This window comes from Punctularia strigosozonata (assembly GCF_000264995.1).
Source record: "Punctularia strigosozonata HHB-11173 SS5 unplaced genomic scaffold PUNSTscaffold_7, whole genome shotgun sequence".
NCBI classification, from domain to species: Eukaryota; Fungi; Basidiomycota; class Agaricomycetes; order Corticiales; family Punctulariaceae; genus Punctularia; species Punctularia strigosozonata.
In genome coordinates, this window is record NW_006767439.1 from 641,127 (window position 1) to 661,668 (window position 20,542).

At 52.5% G+C, this 20,542-nt stretch overlaps 8 protein-coding genes across 8 annotated transcripts; 2 read left to right on the forward strand and 6 right to left on the reverse strand.

Moving 5' to 3' along the window:
• Positions 1 to 6,466: 6,466 nt before the first annotated feature.
• On the reverse strand, positions 6,467 to 7,329 carry PUNSTDRAFT_120727 (uncharacterized protein). The gene is made up of 4 exons (XM_007384219.1): positions 7,212 to 7,329; positions 6,925 to 7,160; positions 6,761 to 6,856; positions 6,467 to 6,714 (listed from the first exon to the last, which is right to left on the reverse strand). Exons 1-4 carry the CDS (start codon positions 7,309 to 7,311, stop codon positions 6,508 to 6,510), a joined length of 639 nt encoding a protein of 212 aa, XP_007384281.1. The 5' UTR covers positions 7,312 to 7,329; the 3' UTR covers positions 6,467 to 6,507.
• Positions 7,330 to 8,193: 864 nt separating this feature from the next.
• Positions 8,194 to 8,901, forward strand: PUNSTDRAFT_68401 (uncharacterized protein; the record flags this gene model as incomplete). Its single annotated transcript, XM_007384220.1, has 1 exon — positions 8,194 to 8,901. A coding segment is annotated over one exon (708 nt), but the record flags the coding sequence as incomplete, so codon positions are not given.
• A 579-nt stretch (positions 8,902 to 9,480) lies between these two features.
• Positions 9,481 to 10,977, forward strand: PUNSTDRAFT_69250 (uncharacterized protein; the record flags this gene model as incomplete). Its single annotated transcript, XM_007384221.1, has 4 exons — positions 9,481 to 9,884; positions 9,955 to 10,262; positions 10,312 to 10,565; positions 10,621 to 10,977. 4 exons carry the CDS (start codon positions 9,481 to 9,483, stop codon positions 10,975 to 10,977), a joined length of 1,323 nt encoding a protein of 440 aa, XP_007384283.1.
• Positions 10,978 to 11,016: 39 nt separating this feature from the next.
• On the reverse strand, positions 11,017 to 11,355 carry PUNSTDRAFT_113881 (uncharacterized protein; the record flags this gene model as incomplete). The annotated part of the gene is made up of 1 exon (XM_007384222.1): positions 11,017 to 11,355. One exon carries the CDS (start codon positions 11,353 to 11,355, stop codon positions 11,017 to 11,019), a length of 339 nt encoding a protein of 112 aa, XP_007384284.1.
• Positions 11,356 to 12,434: 1,079 nt separating this feature from the next.
• Positions 12,435 to 12,704, reverse strand: PUNSTDRAFT_113882 (uncharacterized protein; the record flags this gene model as incomplete). Its single annotated transcript, XM_007384223.1, has 1 exon — positions 12,435 to 12,704. One exon carries the CDS (start codon positions 12,702 to 12,704, stop codon positions 12,435 to 12,437), a length of 270 nt encoding a protein of 89 aa, XP_007384285.1.
• Positions 12,705 to 14,227: 1,523 nt separating this feature from the next.
• PUNSTDRAFT_103152 (heme oxygenase-like protein) lies at positions 14,228 to 15,078 on the reverse strand (the record flags this gene model as incomplete). Its single annotated transcript, XM_007384224.1, has 2 exons — positions 14,228 to 14,527; positions 14,584 to 15,078. The coding sequence occupies 2 exons, from the start codon at positions 15,076 to 15,078 to the stop codon at positions 14,252 to 14,254; spliced, it is 771 nt and encodes a 256-aa protein (XP_007384286.1). The 3' UTR covers positions 14,228 to 14,251.
• A 573-nt stretch (positions 15,079 to 15,651) lies between these two features.
• Positions 15,652 to 17,159, reverse strand: PUNSTDRAFT_120730 (uncharacterized protein). The gene is made up of 4 exons (XM_007384225.1): positions 16,897 to 17,159; positions 16,106 to 16,843; positions 15,869 to 16,051; positions 15,652 to 15,806 (listed from the first exon to the last, which is right to left on the reverse strand). Exons 2-3 carry the CDS (start codon positions 16,771 to 16,773, stop codon positions 15,907 to 15,909), a joined length of 813 nt encoding a protein of 270 aa, XP_007384287.1. The 5' UTR covers positions 16,774 to 16,843; positions 16,897 to 17,159; the 3' UTR covers positions 15,652 to 15,806; positions 15,869 to 15,906.
• A 2,008-nt stretch (positions 17,160 to 19,167) lies between these two features.
• On the reverse strand, positions 19,168 to 20,195 carry PUNSTDRAFT_143962 (uncharacterized protein; the record flags this gene model as incomplete). The annotated part of the gene is made up of 3 exons (XM_007384226.1): positions 19,168 to 19,316; positions 19,370 to 19,525; positions 19,576 to 20,195. The coding sequence occupies 2 exons, from the start codon at positions 20,193 to 20,195 to the stop codon at positions 19,399 to 19,401; spliced, it is 747 nt and encodes a 248-aa protein (XP_007384288.1). The 3' UTR covers positions 19,168 to 19,316; positions 19,370 to 19,398.
• Positions 20,196 to 20,542: the final 347 nt, after the last annotated feature.

A 20,542-nucleotide genomic window follows, 5' to 3' on the forward strand; every position in this document is an offset into this window, starting at 1 on the left:
CAGTGTTGGTTAATTGCCAATTGTGGGGAGAAATGCCTGCGGATTGTGTCGGTCGTTACTGTACCTCGCAACCGCCTGGACCTGCTTGTGTGAATCCTACGGCTTCACATATTCACAGACCGATCCTACCTTCGCCGTTGTATTCTTCTTTCTCCCATGAACGAGCTTGACCCAAATATGTCTCCTGTAGGCATCAGGTGTGCCGGGAACATGACCCTCTTCTCGTGCAGCGGATACTTTAACAGAGGGCATGCACTGCCTCAAAAAACTGAGCGCCGCTATACGAGCCGCAGCTGGACTGTTCATCGTTATTCCCGTTCACCGCTTCGCTAACTCAATGTTTCAACGCACATCCTATAGCCTCAATCGCAGAGCTTCCGTATTCATGCCATGGCGGATTCGATCAAATGCTACGGTGTGTGTTTGCGCCGCTTGGAGATCCGACCTTGACGCTTCTGGGAAGGAAATATCACACGAGGGCCCGCGAATCAATGCCGACTGATCAGCGAGGTAGATGCTCAGCACACGTATTTCGACACGGTCGCGGTATCTCAAGCAAGGATCAGAAGCCCAGTATATTTTCCGCTACTGGAGCTATATGGCGCGCCGGGCGCCTATCTACCTCAGTACAAAGAAGGCAGTATCTAACATTCAATCCATCGCTACAGTATCGATTGCATTGGAGTTCAGGGACCAAAGCCGAAAACCTCAACGTAATGTATCAACCAAAAGGAAGGTCATGCTTGGTTAGAGCGCAGCTACGGCGTCGTAGACGGCCAGTTCACTGTATGTGTCAATGAGCCTTGTGCGATCTATGACGAATTAATACAGGCGCGGAGACTAACCTCGGCAGTGGACGACAGTGATAAATTCTTGTTTCGCCGGGGGCGTGGCTTGCGCTTGGGACGTGCAACCGCGGATGGGTTATTCTTACTGCCTCGCGTCGTGACGCGGCTACGATATTGCGGGCTTCTGTGACGCGACCTGTCGTAACATTGTAGAATGTCGGTCGAACAAGCGAAATGAAATTTGTGCGCACCTAGGATCGACCAGATTGCTTAGGTCTGATCCCGATGACATGGAGAGCTCGGCGACGGAATGCACGAGAGTCTGAAGAGAGCGACCCTCTCGTCCGACCAATGTTGTTCCGGAAATGTCGTGCGAGGCTTCGCGAAAGGGCTGCTCATTCATCAACACCGAATTTCCAACGCTCCTTCCCTGGAGACAACTCACGTCGCCCATTCCTGTGACCAAGCCGAGGTACCGTTTCGTTTGCATGGAAACAGATACTGGTCGAATGCTGGATGGAACGTATATCGGTGTTTGCTTTATTTTTTCTGATCCGGGAAAGTATGAGCGTCTTGTGTCTGCTAAGTCTATATCTTGCGGGCACCACCGGCAGCGCTGCCAGAGCTGGTGAGGGCTGAAGTAGTCGAGGATCTGTAGTAGACACGATGATGGCTCTGACCTTATATACCTTTCCTCAGGGCGGTATGAATCTCTTCGGTTACACCTAAATAGATGCAACATGGCAAGGCAATCCATCTCTGCATTTTGTACCGCCTCGTTCACCCACCGCATGATTGGCGAATGTTTCGCGAGCTTGTGTGCAGTGGGGATGTCGTTCAGCCTCGTCGGAATTTCCAGCATTCGATCAAGGCGGTCCCTACTATGACCATCAATATGTGTCTTCCAATGCAATGACGTCTAGGCTCGCACACCAGATTGGATTGCTCCGGAAGAAGGCGTTTGGAGTGGTTCTGCTGAAACCTCTCAATTCACCGTGGCCCATGACTATACCTATGATTTTCTCGGCTTGCACGTACGGGCATATTATGATGCACCACTAGGATCCATGAGGTATGCTGCCGACCTTCGTCCGCGGCCAGCGTCCATCTCCCGCGAGCCCTTAGTCCGCGTGTGCCACCATCTTGCAGAATACAGGTGTCCCCAATGGTGCAGGATTGAACTTAGTTAGACACGCCAATATCCGAATACCGCTGGATGCGTCGACTTAACCGCCACCCGGAAATCGGCCCCGGTAGAGATGAATGCGGTCAAATATAAGAACCTATCCGGTGGACTTGAATACCGAGTACCTCCTGATGTCCTTCGAACGTCGACCAGGCGCTGGTGTAACTCGGACGTATCTTTCGTAAGGGATAGCCACAAGCGCATGTCCATCCCCGTATTCCCTCTCATGACTGTAGATTAGCACCTGCATTGGTCTGCGACTGCCTGTTTTGTACCACGTACCTTGATCACCACAAGATCCAACCCAGGGTCTGTCCCCAAAGAGGAAGCGTTTGGCTCCGAATGAAATGTCTGGATGTATGAGCGACCCGGATTGAGCGACCCGGATAAGTGCCGTCGAAATACACAAGAAGCCGCAGTTATAACCAACACCGGAGGCATCTTACAAGGGGGGGGGGGGGGGGGGGCAGCGCCTAAGACCTGCGATCAACGACGGCACAAGAAATCAGCGATTGCACAAAAAAAAAGAAGGAGAACCATTGCAAATACCGAGTGGAGCGAGTCGGTTCGGATGTCTTGCACCTCCGCTTGTCGTCACATCGGGAAGCTCTGCTCGTCAGATTCTAGGTTTAATGGATAGCTAAAGGTGCCGTGGTAGTCACTATATGCCCCCACATAGCAGTGGCTTTATAAATCGAGCTTGCTCCGGGAGCAAAAGTACAGCAGGGAAACTATAGCGCCTGGCCATGTTAAGAAGGTCCCCAATTGAGGTGGGGACATGATCGTGTCTAATCAGCGCGTAGAGACCGCCGGCGGTCATCATCCTTTGTTTTACTCTTAGAATAACTCGGCGATAAGGAAGGAGCGTAAAGTCTACGTACACGCCAGCATGGACCCATCGCGCTCGGCGAATGATCGATGTCACTATTACTGAAGATATTGCCTAGGACTTGAGTTTGCAGTGGTTCTTGCATTTCCTTAAGGAGACTGGTCGAGTGGTTTGTGCCCTGTGTGCGCGATAAGTACAACTAGTATAACGATACGAAAGCATTTGTGTGGCACCCGGAGAGGCTGAGGGTAGTAGGTAGTCAAGGAGGTAGGCAGCACCGTGGTCGTCCGCGGTTGACTCGCCGGTGGGCGTCAATCCGGGATATCCTAGCACCATACGTACGCCGGTGAGCGCCAATCTGGCATATCTACCGGACGCTTCATTATCTCGAGTTACGGCTGTTTCTTAGGACCGAAAGTATGTGGGCGCATGATCAAAAGGGCCCGTGAACCTGAATGATGTTGCTCTCTTTCGTCGCACCCAATCAATATTTATTGTGGCCCGAGTTGGATTGACCGACATGCTGAAATCTTGCATTCTTCGCGAAGTATACTATCCGAACACGGCCCAGAATTTACCAGGTTCAGTAACACAAGCGGAAGAGAAAAGCGTCGAGAAGGTACCCGTTACAGGCGCGCGAGCGCACGTGTCGGCTGCGGAACTTACATTCCCACGGCTCACAGTGAATCCTCGCGTTCTATCTTTGGGCCGTCTGGTTTATATAACCTCGACCTGTTCGTACAGCTGGAGGACCCGGCAGGATACATCGGTATGTATCCGCGCAACGTTCGATTGGACGTCCAATTTCGTGGTCTCCGGGAGAAAATGACACTCAGGCGCCATTACCGCTGATTGATCAGCGAAGTAGATGGCACGGATCTCAACAAAGTTGCGGTACAATTAGCACATTGCGAGTCACCCTATGGAAGGTCCAAACGCTCACGAAAAATTGCGCTAATTACGATACACCGCGCCTCCTATCGCCTACATATACATCGTGTTAGTCAATGAAGTATCTAATATCTTGATCCATCGCTACAGTAATCATGACACCCGGAAAACACAGTGAATAACCTCGAGACAGTGTGATAACCAAGAAGGTCAAACGGCGCAGTGAAACGAAGGATCCGTCGAAAGCAAGTTCCTTGAAGTCAGTCACTCGTGCTAACTATAATGTTCGATGATGTCCGATGCAGATCCGGAGTCTAATCTCGGTAGCAGGCAATAACGATCATCTCCTACTGGGCTTTGGCTTTGGCTTTGTGCTTGCACCCGCGACTGGGTTGTTCTTACTGCCTCGATTCGTGACACGGTCACGATATCGTGGGCTTCTGTACCGCAAATGGCTGCACATTGGTATACGTCGTCGCGTAAGTGAAGTGCTATACGTGTGCTTACCTGGGGTCGACCGGTCTGCGTTGGCCCCATGCAGATGCAGTGGAGTGTCCCACGACGGGACGTACGGGAGCTTGAAGAGAGCGGACGTCCCATCCGCATAATACTGTTCTCGAAACACTATGTGAGATTTTGTGCAAGGGCTGCTAATACATCAATACCAAATCTTCGGTCTCTCGTCTCTGGACTAACTCACGTTGTGGATACAGTGGCCAAACCGCGGTATTCTTTCATCCGAAGCGCGTGGATACTCGTCGAGTTCTGTGTCAGGACCGTATATCGGTGCCCGCCTCATTGTCGCTGGGCCGAATGAATCCATTTGAGGGATGGGTGAGTGACTATGTACTTGAGTGTTTATCTTCCGGGAGGTGAGTGAGGCACGACGACTCTTCGACCTCTTATACTTGATCAGAAGGCGCCATGAAGCATCGCGCTTGCACGAACCTACTGGCGATATTGCGAGGCAATCCACCTTTGCGTTTGGTACCGCCTCTCGTACCCACCGCGCAATTGGTGAGCCATTCACACATACGTGTGGATGTGGCAAGATAGTCCAGTCTCTTCAAAATTTCAGCATTCGAGCAAGGCGGTCCCTGACATACCATCATTACAGTGTCTCTCATTCTAGGGCTAACCCTCGTACACCACATTCAGTTGCTCGGGCTTCGAGGCCGTTGAGAGAAAGGTACTTGGATTAGTTCTGTCCGAATCTCTTATTTAGCCGTAGTTTGTGACTTCACTATATCAGCGCGAGTATCGTATCATCATCAGGTCGCACTTACGGACACAGATGCTCATGGGATCCATGTGGTGTGCTGTTCACTTTCCATCCTTTGCTATCTTCCATCGCTCGCAAGCCCTCAGGCCTCACGTATCAACACAGGTACCATGGACGTGTGCTGCATTGAACTTAGTTGGACGTAAAAGGGTCTGAAGGTTCCCACTGGATGCATCGACTCACTGCCAACCGGAGGTTGTCCCCATTCGAGATAGCACCACGCAACCATATACAAGACCTAGCAAACCGAAGAGGCCGGCTTGAACCATTGTTGTTGACATTGCGGCGATGCGAACACGGTATATCTGCGTCGTGAGAAGGGTGCAAGATGGCAGCTTCAGCGTCTATGTCTCGGGTATCAATACCGAATAACACCGGACGTTGCTCCAAGCTTCGACCGGGGCGCTGGTATAACGTATCCTGGTAAGGATTGGATAGCCACACGCGCACACCCCATCCCCTGACGGCAGATCGTCGACCATGCCCGTAGACCAGCGGCTGCAACGGACTTGGAGTTGCTTACTCTGCACAGCTTACCGTGCCCACCGCAGCATCCTACCGAGGATCTTCTTCGATGAAGGAGTGCATTCGCTTCTGACCGGCCGGTCTGGATCTATGAGCGGACCTGAAACACGTACGAAGCTCAGTCACATATGAAACGGGGAACATACAATGGGCACAACACAACAACCTGCTGTCAGCGACTGCGCAAAAGATCAACAGCTGCGCAAGAGCGCCCAATAATGACATTGTTGAGTGGAGGGATCGATTGTGTACCTTGCAACCCGTTCGTCACCACACCGGAAGGCTGAGTCAATGTCCATGTCTGATTCTAGGTTTCATGGTTAGGTAAAGGTGCCGAGCATGGTGCTTTGTGACCGTATATAGGAAGTAGACTCGCAGCATCCAAGGTGGAAGAACATCCGGTGGATAGAAAATTGCAACTGGCGTTAGGACTGGAGGAAAACTTTTCAAGGCGCGCCAGACCTTGTTGAAGGGGACAAGATCTCATTTAGTCGGCGCCTGGAGCCCGCTGCACAGTCGACGATATTGCGTGACATTCCGTAATCTCATTTTCAAGATAGCGCGGCGATACGGAAGAAGGGAAGCGGCATGTACGCACTGTGCCAATCCGATGAGGGATCTTTAGCCCGAAAGGTCACCGGATATAACGGGTCAATACACCTACATATGAGCTGATAACCACCGTCGTAAGCTGTACATCAGCCTTACATGAGTTGACCTTTTGAGGTGACATTGGCCCGAAAAGTGAAACGATTCACCCTGTGCGGCAAACATGGTGACCCCAACATTGAGGTGAAGTATCGAGCCCAAATCAAGGTGAACGTCTGCCGCAATCTTCAGCGGATCTTCACTCGACATGGAGGTGAAGTATTCAGCTCAGTTTGGGGTATGTACCGGCCGCAACTTTGAGGCAGTCCTCAGCTCACTGCCCCGTACGGTTTGTCAAAATATGGGTTCAGAATAGCCCAGATTATATTACAATAAAGTACATATGCGTGATGTATATCTACACCCCTTCACCCCCATCGGATCTATCATCATCAGATGGCAGATCACGGATATCGGACATGTGCTCCTTTTCGCTAACCTGCGCAGCAGTTTCGCGAGCAGAGCGGCGTAGATACTTTCCGCGATTCTTGAGGTATTGCTTAAACAGTTTGAGTGTTGGCCAATGACGATCAAAACGGCGAAGGTATGGCTGCCGGTTGGCGGCCTAAGTAACTGTGAGCAATGAACGAAAGTAAAGAAGGATCACATACAACGCGGCACATCTTGACAACCTTCTCGGGAGACTGAGCCTTGGAAGTCTTCGTGAGGTCCAACTTGGCTTCAATCACAGCATCGTGAACGGTGCGCTAACACGGCATCACAGATGATCAGCCGGTTAGTGTGATGGGGAGGGACAAAAAGCGGCAGCACTTACCTGGATTGATAAGTAGAGTGCGCGGTCATTGTCCAACCGCATTGCCGCTTGGAGCGAAAACGATTTCCGTGTCGTACCACCACTACAGGTACCCTCGGGCCTGTATATGATTTCGTCCTCTGCTCCTGGTGCTTGCGCTGCACGTGCGGTCCGTACAGCATCCTGTTGCGCAGCCTGTGCCTCCTCGGTGCTCTTCTCTGCTATATCCTTTGCCTTCGTCAACAACTCGATCTGCGCTGGGAATTTGTGAGCAGACAGACCGGCATCACAACAAGGAGAGGCAAGACCTTTCAGTTGCTCAATCTGGACAAGAGCCTCTGCGGCCACATCAGTGATTTCAGCCTGAGGCTGTTTCTTGCGTCGAGCTGATGAGCGCGGCGAGGCCATGGGGGATTGTGGAGTAATCAGGAAAAAGGTGAGCGTAATATCCTGGTCCGACGGCTCAGTCAATATCCGTGAATTGACAGATGATGCAGAGACCATACTTGGGCAATAGGATACTCGTTTAGGAATGTCGCCTCCATGAAGTACTGTAATTTTACGACCTTAGGTTCGGTCCGCCCCCGGGGGGACAGGGGACAGCTGCAAGTTCGGGCCCGTGGGAAGTTCGCAAACTGACTGTAGTCAGTGTGCAATATTCTCACAGTAGGAAATACAATTCACACGGTCAGTTCAAGGCCTGGATATTGGTGGCGGGACAGGGGACAACATGGGAAATTAGGTTCAGTTCAGGTTGCCAGGGGACAGGGGACGAACCTAAGGTCGTAAAATTACAGTAGTGTTAGCCGTGTGCTTATGCTCTTCATACTTGCAATATATTTCACTTCTCGTCAATCATACGCTTCGCGATGTCCTCAAAGTTACCTTGCACCTGCGAAAATTGCCATGGGAAGCTTGTGAGCCATGCAACCGAATGGCGACATCGTACTGGTGCAACTATACCCCATCATCCGGTCCTCGAATCGATATCGCAGCATGCAAAAGCAAAAGCCATGAAGCAACATGGCCGCACCCATCGTCAGGCAGTGCAGGCTCATGGATTCGAGACATGCGAACAGGACATGGAGACCAACGATACCAATAGCATGCTTGATGTGCCTCCGTGCACAGCTCCACTTGTCGACAACGAGCTTCAACCCGACCAAGCTCTCAGAGTTGAGGAGACTGTCCAGCATGTTCTCGATGGGATAAGCACACGGTTTTCGCGACAACCTTTGGTTGAAGATTCAGATGACGATGAAACTGCTGGGATTGAGTTGAACGTAGATGATGAAGCGGAGGAGATGGGGGAGATATTGGAGGAGATGCTGTTGGATAGCTTGGTCATGGAGTTTGAAGCTGAGGCGCTCACAGCAGGTATGTCTTCCCATTGTGTGCTCAGAACGTGTAGCTGACCACAGAGTGACAGGCAAAACTCTTGGCGAACATGATATCCAACTCCTCAAGGCCTACGCGTACAAGATCAAGCACAATCTCACCGATGCAGCTTGGGATGATATTCCTGCCGCGTTTGGTATGGATGTCGGGTCACTTGCTCGGGCTCAAAGCCGTATCAACTTCCTCGCTGGATTCAAGCCACACCGCTATGACTGCTGTATCAACTCTTGTATGGCATTCACCGGCCCTCGAGAGGAATTGAACCAGTGTCCTCACTGCAAGACTTCGCGGTACAAGGGCGATGACTGCACCCCCCGGAGACGATTCTCGTACCTGCCGCTCATACCACGTTTGAAGTCTCTATATGCCGATCCCGCCATGGCGTCTAAGATGCGATATCGGGCCGAGTTCAAGGGTGAAGAAGGGGTGGTGAAAGATGTCTTCGATGGGTCCGTATATCAATCCCTGTGCGACAAGAAAGTTGTTTTGGATGAACACGAACTCCCGTATCGGTTTTTCTCCGATGACCACGATGTTGCCCTGGGTTTCTCTACCGACGGCTTCTCTCCATTTCGTGAACGCAAGAATCTGAAGACCTGCTGGCCCTTGATTGCGTACAACTACAACTTGCCGCCAGAGGAACGGTTTCACAAGAAGAACATACTCTCCCTTGGTGTAATACCTGGCCCGAAGAAGCCTCACGACATCGATTCGTTTCTGTGGCCTTTCGTTCAGGAGGCAACAGAGCTTTGCATTGGAATACCCACCATAGATGCAAGATCTGGTTCTCTTTTTGTGCTTCGTGCGTTTTTCATCCTAGCCTTCGGGGATATACCTGCAATGTCCATGGTCATGCGAATGAAGGGCCACAATGGTGTCTCCCCCTGTCGCTTTTGCACCATCCCTGGCCTTCGAGTCCCCAACGAGCCTCGAAACACAGCACATTATGTCCCACTAGACCGCACCCGCCATCCGCACCCCGGAACACTCCCGCGATACGACCCTCTTGACCTTCCCATGCGTAACCATGAGCAAATTGTGGCGCAAGCCATTGAAGTCGACTCGGCGCCAACCAAAGCTGCCGCGCAACGTCTCTCGAAGCAGTACGGTGTCAATGGCCTTTCGATATTGACAATGCTGCCTTCACTGCAGTGGCCACTCTCCTTTCCATACGATTTCATGCATCTCATCGACGAGAACCTTCTGCGCAACCTCATTCTGCTCTGGACATCTGATTTCAAGGGACTCGATGAAGGCACAGGCACATATCAACTAGCGCCCTCGGTTTGGGATGCCATAGGTCAAGCGACGCAAAGAACTGGTGATACGATCCCCTCTTCCTATTGCAGCCGACCACCAAACATCGCCAAGGACAAATCAAGCACGACTGCGGATAGTATGTCTTTCTGGTCACTGTATCTGGGCCCTGTATTGCTGCATCGCCGTTTCCGTAGTACCCTCTACTATGATCATTTCTTAGAGCTGGTCACACTCCTTCATATTGCCCTCAAGTTCGAATACTCCCGTGATGATGTCGAGCAGATGAGGACTGGCTTTGCTCGCTGGGTCGAGCGGTACGAAACGTATGTTACGCAAGTCATCTCAGCTAGATGCCGCATGCTAACATGTTGTTGTCTTGTCATCATTACTTAGTCTATACTATCAACACGACCCCTCACGAATCTCCACCTGCCCTGTCACGATCCATGCTCTCCTTCACATCATAGACGGCATCCACGCAGCAGGCCCCGTATGGGCTTATTGGGCATTTCCAACAGAGAGGCACTGTGGACAACTTCGCTCCGGGATTCGAAGCCGCCGCTTTCCTTTCGCCAGTCTTGACCGTTTTGTCCGTGAAACGGCTCAGCTTACAACAATACAAATGGTACACAACTTGCACGATGAACTCTCGTTCTCCCATCCTATCAAGATACAACGTAGCGTATACAGCAACCCAGCATGTGTGTACCATTCATGATGATCCCCGCGACGGGGCTAACAAACCTTTAGATGAGTCTTGTGTCCTCCTTGACCCGTGCGGCACAGCAACTCTTGCCACCACTCCGTTGTCATCTCATATCATTGCTTCCTTGGCCACACGCTTTGGCACCAGCTCGTCTACGGTACGACAACATCTCAGGTTCAACGAAGTAAGAATCCAGCAGTGGGCTAAGGTTCGGAGGCTGGAGGGAGGTGATATCATGCACGCTTCGGAGCTGGTCTCTGCAGTAACAGAAGATCGTCGAGATGCGACCTTTATTCGCGTGAGCACCCACATCTTGCATGTCGATCGTGCTGTTTCGTTGAAATTCGATGTAGTACGAGGCCTACGTTGATGTGAACGCACGTCACCGGAACCTGCCAATTCACCTGGAAGGCCGTACCCATTATGGTCAGCTCCGCCGAATCTTCGTAGTCGACCTTCCGGCCTGCCCTGATCTTGGACTACTGGAGCCGACATCCATCATTCTTGCAGCTATTCAGGACTGCAAAGTGGTCGGACAACTCAAACCTTTGGACATCTACTTCTACTCAGAGCTGGCCTCCGCACACGTCGTTGATATCAAATGCCTTCAGTGTGTTATTGGTCGTGTACGGTACCGCGACTCAGGTCCACGACAGTGGGCCATTATTGATCGGAGTGGAGGGATGGCACGGGCAGAATTTACTGATTAAGGACAACTGTTTTGTAGTTTGTACATGAGCTATCTACACTCACAAGCTATGACAGTCTATGAGGTGCGCGAGGTGTTCGTAGAGAGTGAAAGCGAGGGGGGCAAGGACGGTGGTGTGCTCGCACTTCACCGCTTCACCGTGTCCGGCGGGGTCTTGCGCGACGGGTCTGCCGCTGTCGTACGCGACGGGCTCGCCGCTGTTGTTCGCGAGGGGCTGGTTGCTGTCGTACACGACGGGCTGGTCGCGGTCGTGCTCGACGGGCTCGCCGCTGTTGTTCGCGAGGGGCTGATTGCTGTCGTACACGACGGGCTGGTTGCTGTTGTACGCGACGGGCTGGTCGCTGTCGTACGCGACGGGTTGGTCGCTGCCATGCGCCATGGGGACCTCGTCGCCGCCATGCTCTCGCTCTCGTCCATGACGCCCATGCCCACCGTCATCTCCGTATCATCCTCCTCGTCCGTGTCATGCTCCTCTTCTCGTCTGTGTCCCTTATCTTCGTCCTAGGTGTCGACCGTGTGATATGTAAGGTACGGCTACCTGAAGTGCAAGAGGATATGAGTCATATAGAGAACAACAAGAGTGGCTCGCAAACCTGAGGGCATTCTGCAGGCCATAGGCAGTGTGCTAATGCACATCAGGGGCACTGCAGCCCTGTCGCGAGTCCTGGAGCGAATAACGGGCGGTTGAGTTATGCTGGCCGCCGTGTCGTGCGTTGCATTAGTCCTGTGGCGTTGTCGGCAAGTTGTGCGTGCGGGTGTGATGCGTTGCTGGATGTGTGGAAGTGTCTCTCAGCAAGCTGAGTGATGGGAGGCTCATAGAAGATAGCAGAGAATGTCGTGGCATAAGGCAAGGCGGAGGTGCAATGTGATCGGGGCCAGCCAAGCGCCTGGGGTTGCGATTGATCCAAAATAAGGGTGCCATCAGTTTCACCTTGCGATCACCTAAAGCCTCAAATTTAACTCATAATGAGCCTATTGGCTACCTTCACCCCGCTTTAGGGTGAAAACATGCCCAACCCGATGGCACAGTGTACGTACACGGCGCCAGGAGCGTGGACCGGTCGCATCCGGGAGAGGATGACGTTTAAGTTTATTTATTCTGGCCTAGGAGGTGACTGTCGCGTTCAGTTTAATAACTTCGAGAGCTGATTGAGATATGATCGTCCTGTGTCGTATGGAGGATATCTTCAGAAAGGTAGGATCCGTGATCACGGGGGCGTTCAAAACAGGTGAAATTCACCTGTGCATTCGCCTGATGTTCGGGCGGCTTTCACTCTGGAGGTAGGTGAAAATCACCCTCCTCCGGTGAAATTGGACTGCACGACGGGTGAAAGCCACAGGTGAAATTCACCTGAAGTATGAACTCTTTCACCCTCATGCTGGAAGCCCTCTAGACTGAATATGAGGTGAATTTTCACCCGCAATGCGGTTGACTTTTGCCGACTGTACATTTTCAGATTACCCGGTGCAGCAGTACAGAAAGTAATAGATAAACATGATATGATACAATGCAGTGTGGTACGGTAAAACATAGAACGAAGGACGATCCTCCAGACACCCACACTCGGCACCCAAGGTCGGCGCATCACCGCCATCCTTCTGAAGTAAGAGCCAAAACTGGTTCGCGTCCGGGTGAGTGGTGAACGAGCAGCGGCCAGTCCGGTCAACACGCACCGCGAATGAAGTTGCTGATGTTGAGCGCCCGCATCGGCACTGTGTTCCAATCATCGCGGATCCGTCGCCATTGTCAACTATAGTGTTGGTATGAAAGAATTGCCGAGCTTGAGCAGCCGTGGCTGTACACAGCTAACATCAAGCAGGGCATCAGCGAGCGTCAGCGGAAGTCAGTTCGTGAGGTGGCGGAGAGCACGACTGTGGACGTGGTCAACATTGTCAGCCTCTGGATATCGAAGACAGTCAGTGCACCGTTGACGTGAGTTGTTCGAGTTGCCTCACCCGATGCTGCATCACACCCAGCTCGTGTAGTGGTTCTGTGGTTCTGTTGACCTCGGTTACGCAGCTGACCTCTCATTGCACGAAGCCGTGCGGTGGTCAGGGTCTGCATTGGCAGTCGAGGGTAGTTGTCGCCTAAGCCTCCCTTTCAGCATCGGTGATCCTAGATAATCTCCTACGCGCTGCTTCTTTGTCTCGTACGGAGCTACATGCTCTGCTTTGAAGTCCGTTTGCTGGTCGTTGGTAATGGTGGAAGCAGAGAAAGTCGTATCGCAAAGCGGGTCGTGGCGCGTAATGCAACCGCTTACATCAGCGCTCCACCCCCAAAGCAGCCGACTTGGACTTGCGAATAGTATCGGTGCAAGGCAGCCCGTCGCTGTGCATGCAGAGTGTAGAGTACAAGTATATAACACAATAACCAATAGAATCTCAAGGAGGTATGTCTAGCAGTAGTTGGCAGCAATATGATGTGTTTCCTCGCAGAAAAATGCCAGTGGGCTATTTTCACCTCACTTTCGGGCGAATCCATTTCACCCGCACGCCACCCCATTCACCTGATTCTTGGGTGAAAGGCGACTTTCACCTCACGCGCTGGTCAATTTCACCCGAATCGAACGCCACCGTGGATCATGAGGCCGGTGTGGGATGGCATGCTATCCCGGCACTTCAGCATGCGACCATGGCTGTTCTATACCCTCCCTATATGGGCGCCTAATCGAAAGGATTCGGTGGTTGTTGTACTCTCACTTCTTAACACATGCATGGTCTTCGCAATGCAGTTTTTCAGCTACCCAACGCTACTGTCAACATTGCATATATGCGTCCAGATCAGGAAGTGCGCTCATGTACTCTACTAGCGCAACAACTGCACAAGGTGCGACGTACGTATTGCTACATCTGCTCACAAGGATATGAACACTGAAGCGTTGAAGGGTGACGGCGTAGCAGGCTCGACCATGTTTACATAATAATACACTTCCACTTCCACTATTTCTTATCCTTGTTCTCTCGCCCCGTGCGGGCGACGGCCCCTACCGGGTCGTTGTTATGGTTGTGGAAGCGCTATCGAGTCCCTTCCATCGGCGGCCAGAAGAAGACAGAAGAGCAAAAGACGGGCATTGTCAACGAGCAGTACGAAGGAGAAGGGGTATGCGGATCGTTCACACGTCCCAGGTAGACATGCCTTTGCTTAAACCCGCTTTGTCCACAAGCAAATGGAGAGCCCCGACTCATTCACATGATGCAACACCTCTTCGGTTTCGGTTTATCTGGTCGTTTGGGTCCCTGAGTGGGATAGTCCGAAGCTCTGGAAGGCTGTTGCTTCATTGTGATTTGACAGCTAAAGCTTCTCCTTCTTCCGGCCAAAATGCCTCCTCGAGTTCCAGTACCCGGTTCCATACGACACTGGCTGCCTCGAGCGGCACGTCACAAAGGTCGACAAGGTCAGCTAGATCGCGTACGAAGGCCTCGAACTCGGCGCTCGTCCAGTTCGTCACAAATCCATCCACTGCGGTAGCTAGTGAAAGAGACGAAAGCGGCTCCGTCGATGCGGTGCCCATCCTGGCCGAAGCAACGTGCTTCCACGCGTCAAGATAGACCTAGAGGCAGCCAACCGTCAACGAGACGACACATACCCCAAAGTCAAACAGCTTACACGTTCCATGGCCCAGAGAAAGACAAGACCTTCCCCCAGGGTACCTAAAGCTGCGATGCGAGCCATCTCTGCAGTGTAGTCCATCGTCGCCTTACGCTCGGGCCATCCAGCATCGCCCACTTGATTCCGAATTCCAATCTCGAGACCGAACTTCTCGGATGTATCACTGAAGAAGGCAACCTCCCGTACAATGTTTTGCAGGCAAAAGCTGAGGACGCGCAAGATCCGATCGTTGCGCTGCTGCTCCGGAGAAGAGGCTGCATGGGCGGATGAGAACGGGATCTTGGCGATAAGCTGTCCGATGAAACGTGGATAGGCGTGTGAGGCGTATATGCGGTCCTGGGCAAGCCAATATGACAATTGATCGTTAGCGAGGGAGCCGTCTCCCGCGGCGGTGAGGAAAGGGTGCTGGGTTGCGGCAGAGTATTTGGCGGACTTCACATATAGCAGCGATGTCAGGGATGGTGTAGGGATGGTTACATCGTTAGATGACATGTTGGAGGTGATGAGAGGAGGAAGGGGAAATGAGTTGATTCTGAATTGCGATAACCAGGAACACGACTTGAGCATCATGACGTCAACGTAGTGTGCGACAACTCGATCGTCCAAGCATGTGGATTGGTGTGGGCATGGTTCTCGTGAGCGAGCACAACATCTAGGCAAAGATTAAGGACAACAGCGTGAAGCCAACAGACAGAAGTGAGAGGGAAGCCTTCGACAAACCTGTCGTCAGCGTGACGTCTCCGCAGAAAAGTTCAATGTTATACTCACAACCGAAAGATCGGAGAAGATCTGTGACATTTGATCGAGCAGGGACTGAACTTGCGCATATATATCATTGCCAAGATCCATAAATTGGACGAGTCGAGTAAAGGCAACTCAACCCGGGCCCAGCAATCAGACCGCAGATTCGATAACATAAAGTGGATAAAGACACTAAAGTCCGGTGGGACGAACCAAAGATGAAAGTAACTGGCGTTTGAGCGACTCTGGAGGTCCGCTCCCCACAATCATGGCGAATAAATGCAACCATAACGGATAACGGAACGAAGCGTCAATCGTGAATGGGGTATCGTGAGTAGGGGTATGGAATTCATTATACGGCTTGTCAAGAGGCGTGGACTGCAAGACGCAATTAGGACCCGAGGTAGAACAATACAAGACCAGAAAACGAAGAAGGAAAGCGCAATGATGTTGGTGATGTGGACCTGTTCGTGCGAGGACTTGATCAAGCGTGAGTATGCATTATCAGGATTGGGCGTAATTAGGAAATATATATACTTACCCAAATGCCCCGGTATGCTTGTCAATAGCGAAGATGCATCATCTACGTTTGGGGCGCGGTTTGCTATCACCCTTCACCGGGTTGTTACCACTCAGGGTAGTTCCGCCCTGAACTGGTTTGTTAGGCGGTCCTCTGGGGGTGAATTTGTCCTCTCGCTTGTCAAAAAAGCGCCTGAATCCGGAGCTGTTATTCATTTATGTCACTTCTAGCACTCTCGCATAAGACGAGCACTCGTACTGGTTATGAGAAGCTCCGTTCTCGTAGGTGGCGTTCTCATATTCGGACCTGTATCCAGCATGCAGGTACAGTGTCTGCATGCCGTGATGGCCCGTAGATGCTTGGGCAGGATACATCGGCACCTGCGACTGGTAGGGGTCTGCCCCTGGGACAGGGACTGGCATAGACTGCGGTGTAGGGTTGAATCCGCAGTGATTGTCGACCAGGGCAGGGCGGGGCAGGCCGTATGAGGTGTCTTGTCTCGAAGAGGAGTGCGGGAAGTGCCCATCTGGTACCACAAAGGGGTAGTTGTTCGATGGCATGGCTTGGAAACCGTTGTGATATGGACCGTGAACTCGAGGATTCGATGCAGCCGTGGGCATGGGCATCGGTGCAGGCATACCGCCGTACACGTTGGGAGACGAAATTGCGCGTTGCGGAGGATACGCTGGCATCGGAGCCGGCATCGAGGTCATGAATGAAGCCACTGGGCTTGCGGGCCCCTGATACCCGGGAGGCATGAATCCGGACACAGCTGAAGGAGGAAATTGGGGAGCTTGTGGATGGGACTGACCCCCGGAATACGAGGGCGGTAGCGCATCGTGACCCGCAGGAGGCCAAGGCTCTTCGTTGTAGGATTCCGAAGGGCCGGGGGCCCGCTGGTAGGGAGAATACTGATGATTAGACATGGGGATAGTTGGACCATATATGTTGCTCTATTGCTCGCTTCATATAAGCCTACTTAGCGCGCGCCTGTTGCTGTTGTGCGTGAGTCATAGCATCCGAAGGCAGTAAAGTGTCGCATGACCCACGATATCATAGTATCATACTTGCTTGCCTTGGGCCTGGAGGCATAACTAGACGGGTGAAGGAAACAATGGCTGGATTGTCGGGAGTCGTGGTCGGTGTCCGCAGTTGCGTCCTTCTGTCGGTGGGAATCCATCGGTGAGCCGGTGTGTGTGATTCATGGTGGGCACAGGGAGCCTTCTGATAGACAGTAGGATGCACTCTGCCTGAGCTGCAGAATACTGTAGGCTATTGCACTGTCCGCTCGAGAATGATGGATACTGAACGCAACGGTCATGCTCGACGCCGCGACGCGGGGGACGTGCAAGTTGTACATGATCAGCGTTGAATCGATGAAGGTGCGCCCTGCCTCACCACATGCACCGCGCACGCGGTAATGGCAAATATTATGAACGTGTTTTTATCCTGGACTATTCCCGTTGCAACCTTCCATTATCACGCTACTTTGTGCCATCCATGCAATCGACTCGTCAGAAGGCAGTTGATACAGGTTGATACTTGCTGTGAACGCTGCGCTTCCCGACTGCTTTCTAGATCTTAAAAAGTCTATATATGCATTGCTCAGCCCCGTTCCATCATGGAGTACCGCCATCCGCCCACAAATGCTATGCATTTTGTTGGACATACTTATACGGTGCGCATCATCGACCGTGCAAAGCCTCCAGCAACGCGGACTGGACTGTCGTGACACCCACCCCTGCCTGTGTTTGGCTTATCTGGCTGCACCATGCACAGTGCGGTCCATGATGATATCGGTAGGTCCGCTCGTTGCATCGAACTGCCAAACGGAGCTAGTGATGCGACATGTGCATATCTATAACGAGTGTCGTTGAGTCCGTCCGAGGCCCAAACGATGAAGCGTTGCTGGAGTGACGTGACCTATGCGGCCAGCCTTCGGATACCAGGGGAGAGATAGCGCACCGCTGCGCACAAGCAGCAGGCGTTGGAGCAATCTGCAACCCGACCCTTTGCTTTCCCGACTTGCGTGCCCAGAGCAAACAGTGTCCATCGACCGCCATGGCGGAGAGAATTTCAAGTAGGCTGTCTGGCCATGATGCGGTTCGAGATCCTGCACGCCAACCCCTGTGTCCGCTTTCTCGCGCTTTCTGGTCCTTCCCAGTGACCCGGCCACCATTGTTTCCTCTTCGGACGGATGAGCGGCTCGCGTTTGGACGAGTCGTCTGAAGTCCTATGAGCTCCTTCGGCTTCGACGCCGCTGCCTATATCGCGCCGGACAGTTTCACGTTGACCGCCAATAGCACGAACTCGCCATCACTATCATTCTTGTTCTGGGGTAGCGTCGATCTGTTCACCCTAGAACGGGAGTAGGCGCTCATCCACGTCGGCAGTTTGTCCACCAGCTAGCCAGCGGGCGGGACGCCGGTCGCGGTATGTACTAAGGATGCGGTGCCTCTTCGAAATGGAACGATGTTCCGCCGCATGTCATATACGCCTTGAAGACAGTCTGTGAGTTTTCGAAAGATCGTAGAGAACGGTGCAGCTTACACGTTTCACAGCCTACAAATCCAATCGCAGAACCCTGTTTGCGGCGACTCCGGTCCCATTCCAGTTCGGACCGGGGCACACCGCCCATTCCACAGCCAGGACCGGTTCTCCAAGACGCAGAGTTGAGCTATCGAGTTCCATTAAGAAGGCCTGTAGCTAGAAGCTGCACGAGCGGATTGCCTCGTCTTCACGGCCTCGCTCTACAGAAGGATTCATGCGCCGATGAAGAAAGGATTAGCAATAAGCCATTCATCTGTTTGTGGAGTCGGATGGACGTGTGACGCGGAAGGCCTTTGCGTGTTGTTTGTTTCTTCGTCAAAAAGCAAGTTCTTGCGCTAGAAAGTCACGGAAGGGACTTCTTCGCGACGAAAGCAGTGTCGGGTGTACACCATGAGACCGGTGTTTTGAACAACGTATTTGGACGACAGATGGGGGGCGGTAAGTGCGATAGCCGGAGCATCAGCAGACGTCCTGATTTTTGACGGTTATCGTGAATAAATTGGTCCAAGCTAGAGAATTATCAACCTACGGGGGCACTTGAAGGTTGTTCGTTGCGCTGGTTTTGAACGCAAATTAGTTCGATCACAGGTCCATTTTGTGCGGCTTAGTGCGGCCGGCCGCCACAGTATCATCGGGACGGGTATGAGGAAGCGGAAGAAAAGTTAGGATTTCATGATGGAGTGAATTGTACATGCAGGTCCACAAGCAAGTATGAAGAATGGTTTAATGCCGCGATAGTGAAAGGTGAAATGGTCATGAATGTCGGGAGAGGTGTCGCGTCAATGTCCGATCTTTGATGGCAGCCCTTGACCTTGGCAATGATTAAGCGCTGAACGCGTATATGTCAAGAGCTAGATTCAAGGTTACTGCGGTATAGTTCGTTTTTGGGAACGGGGTTTTTGGGCGCGTGGTGAGTTTGCTGGGAGGATCATGAGCACGTTAAACACCTGTTCCCGAGAAGTTCTGCCTCACCTGTCATTCACAATTGAAGGTGATCGGCTTCACTGGCGCTTCGGCTTCGGCTTCGGCTTCGGCTTCTTCGACCCTTCGACCGGACGGTCGGACTTGCCCTTGGGGATACCGGAAGCAGTTCGCGGCTTGCCCCATCGACGAAGGAAGGAGAAGCAGCTGTACGATACTTAGCACTAGTTCTTAATGGAGAAGGAAACGGCTCATACCCGCTGTGGTGGTAATCATCAGTGTCGATGAGCTCAGTATCGAGCGAGTGCTGTCGGCCCCCCGCAGTAGGTTGAGAGAATTGCGACATCCTCTGGCCCTGGTGTGGGTGCATCGGCACAGAAGAAGCGGGTATCGGTGGCGGTAGTGGACCGTTCAGGCTGTTCATCGAGGTATGACCCGATGACAGACGCGAATCGACACATGTTGAAGACGGGTATGTACCAGGAACCTCAGGAAAACCGGGGCTCAGGAACTCGGAACGGGGAGCATCGGTATGTTGAGTGTGGTGGGTGTGGTGGGTGTGGTGTGTGGTGATAGAGATGGTGTCGTAATCATCAGGTGGTTGACCGGGGATGCTTGGAGGAACCGCAAAACCTGGGATGGCGGGACTCGGGAGCGGCATTTCCACCCGCGGTCTGAGTAGATGTGGCTCATGGGGGTGACATAGCGGCGCAAAGCTGTATTCGCCTCCGAAAGGCGCGTCCGAGGGGGCGAACGGGGGTTGAGCTGGGGCACACTGCCCTGCAGCGTAGCAACTCTCGTCGTGTTGACCAGCAACGTCAACGACAGGCTGATCGACGGAATGTGCATGCGCGTTGCCGTACTGGGGGTCGAACATGACGGAGTGTGTTGCGTGAGCTGGTGTTCCGGGACTCTGAAGAGAAATAGTCGAACGCGTACCTACTATAAGTATATCGCTCGTATACAGCTTCACAGCATGGCAATTCAGTCACTAATCAGGCTCGACTTGGGCGTTTCGCAGGTCTGGGCGTGTTATTTCGAACGAGGAACTCGAAACGTTGTACCTTGTGGGCTGTTGTGGAACCCGATGGGCGGTACATCCAAGTCAAGAATCAACAAGCTGTGCACGCTCACGTGCATGATCTCATCCGGCTTCCCGGCGCTTCCGTCGACACGCCGACAACGCTTCAAGTATGGACGGACGTCTCGCGCATTTGCGTCATT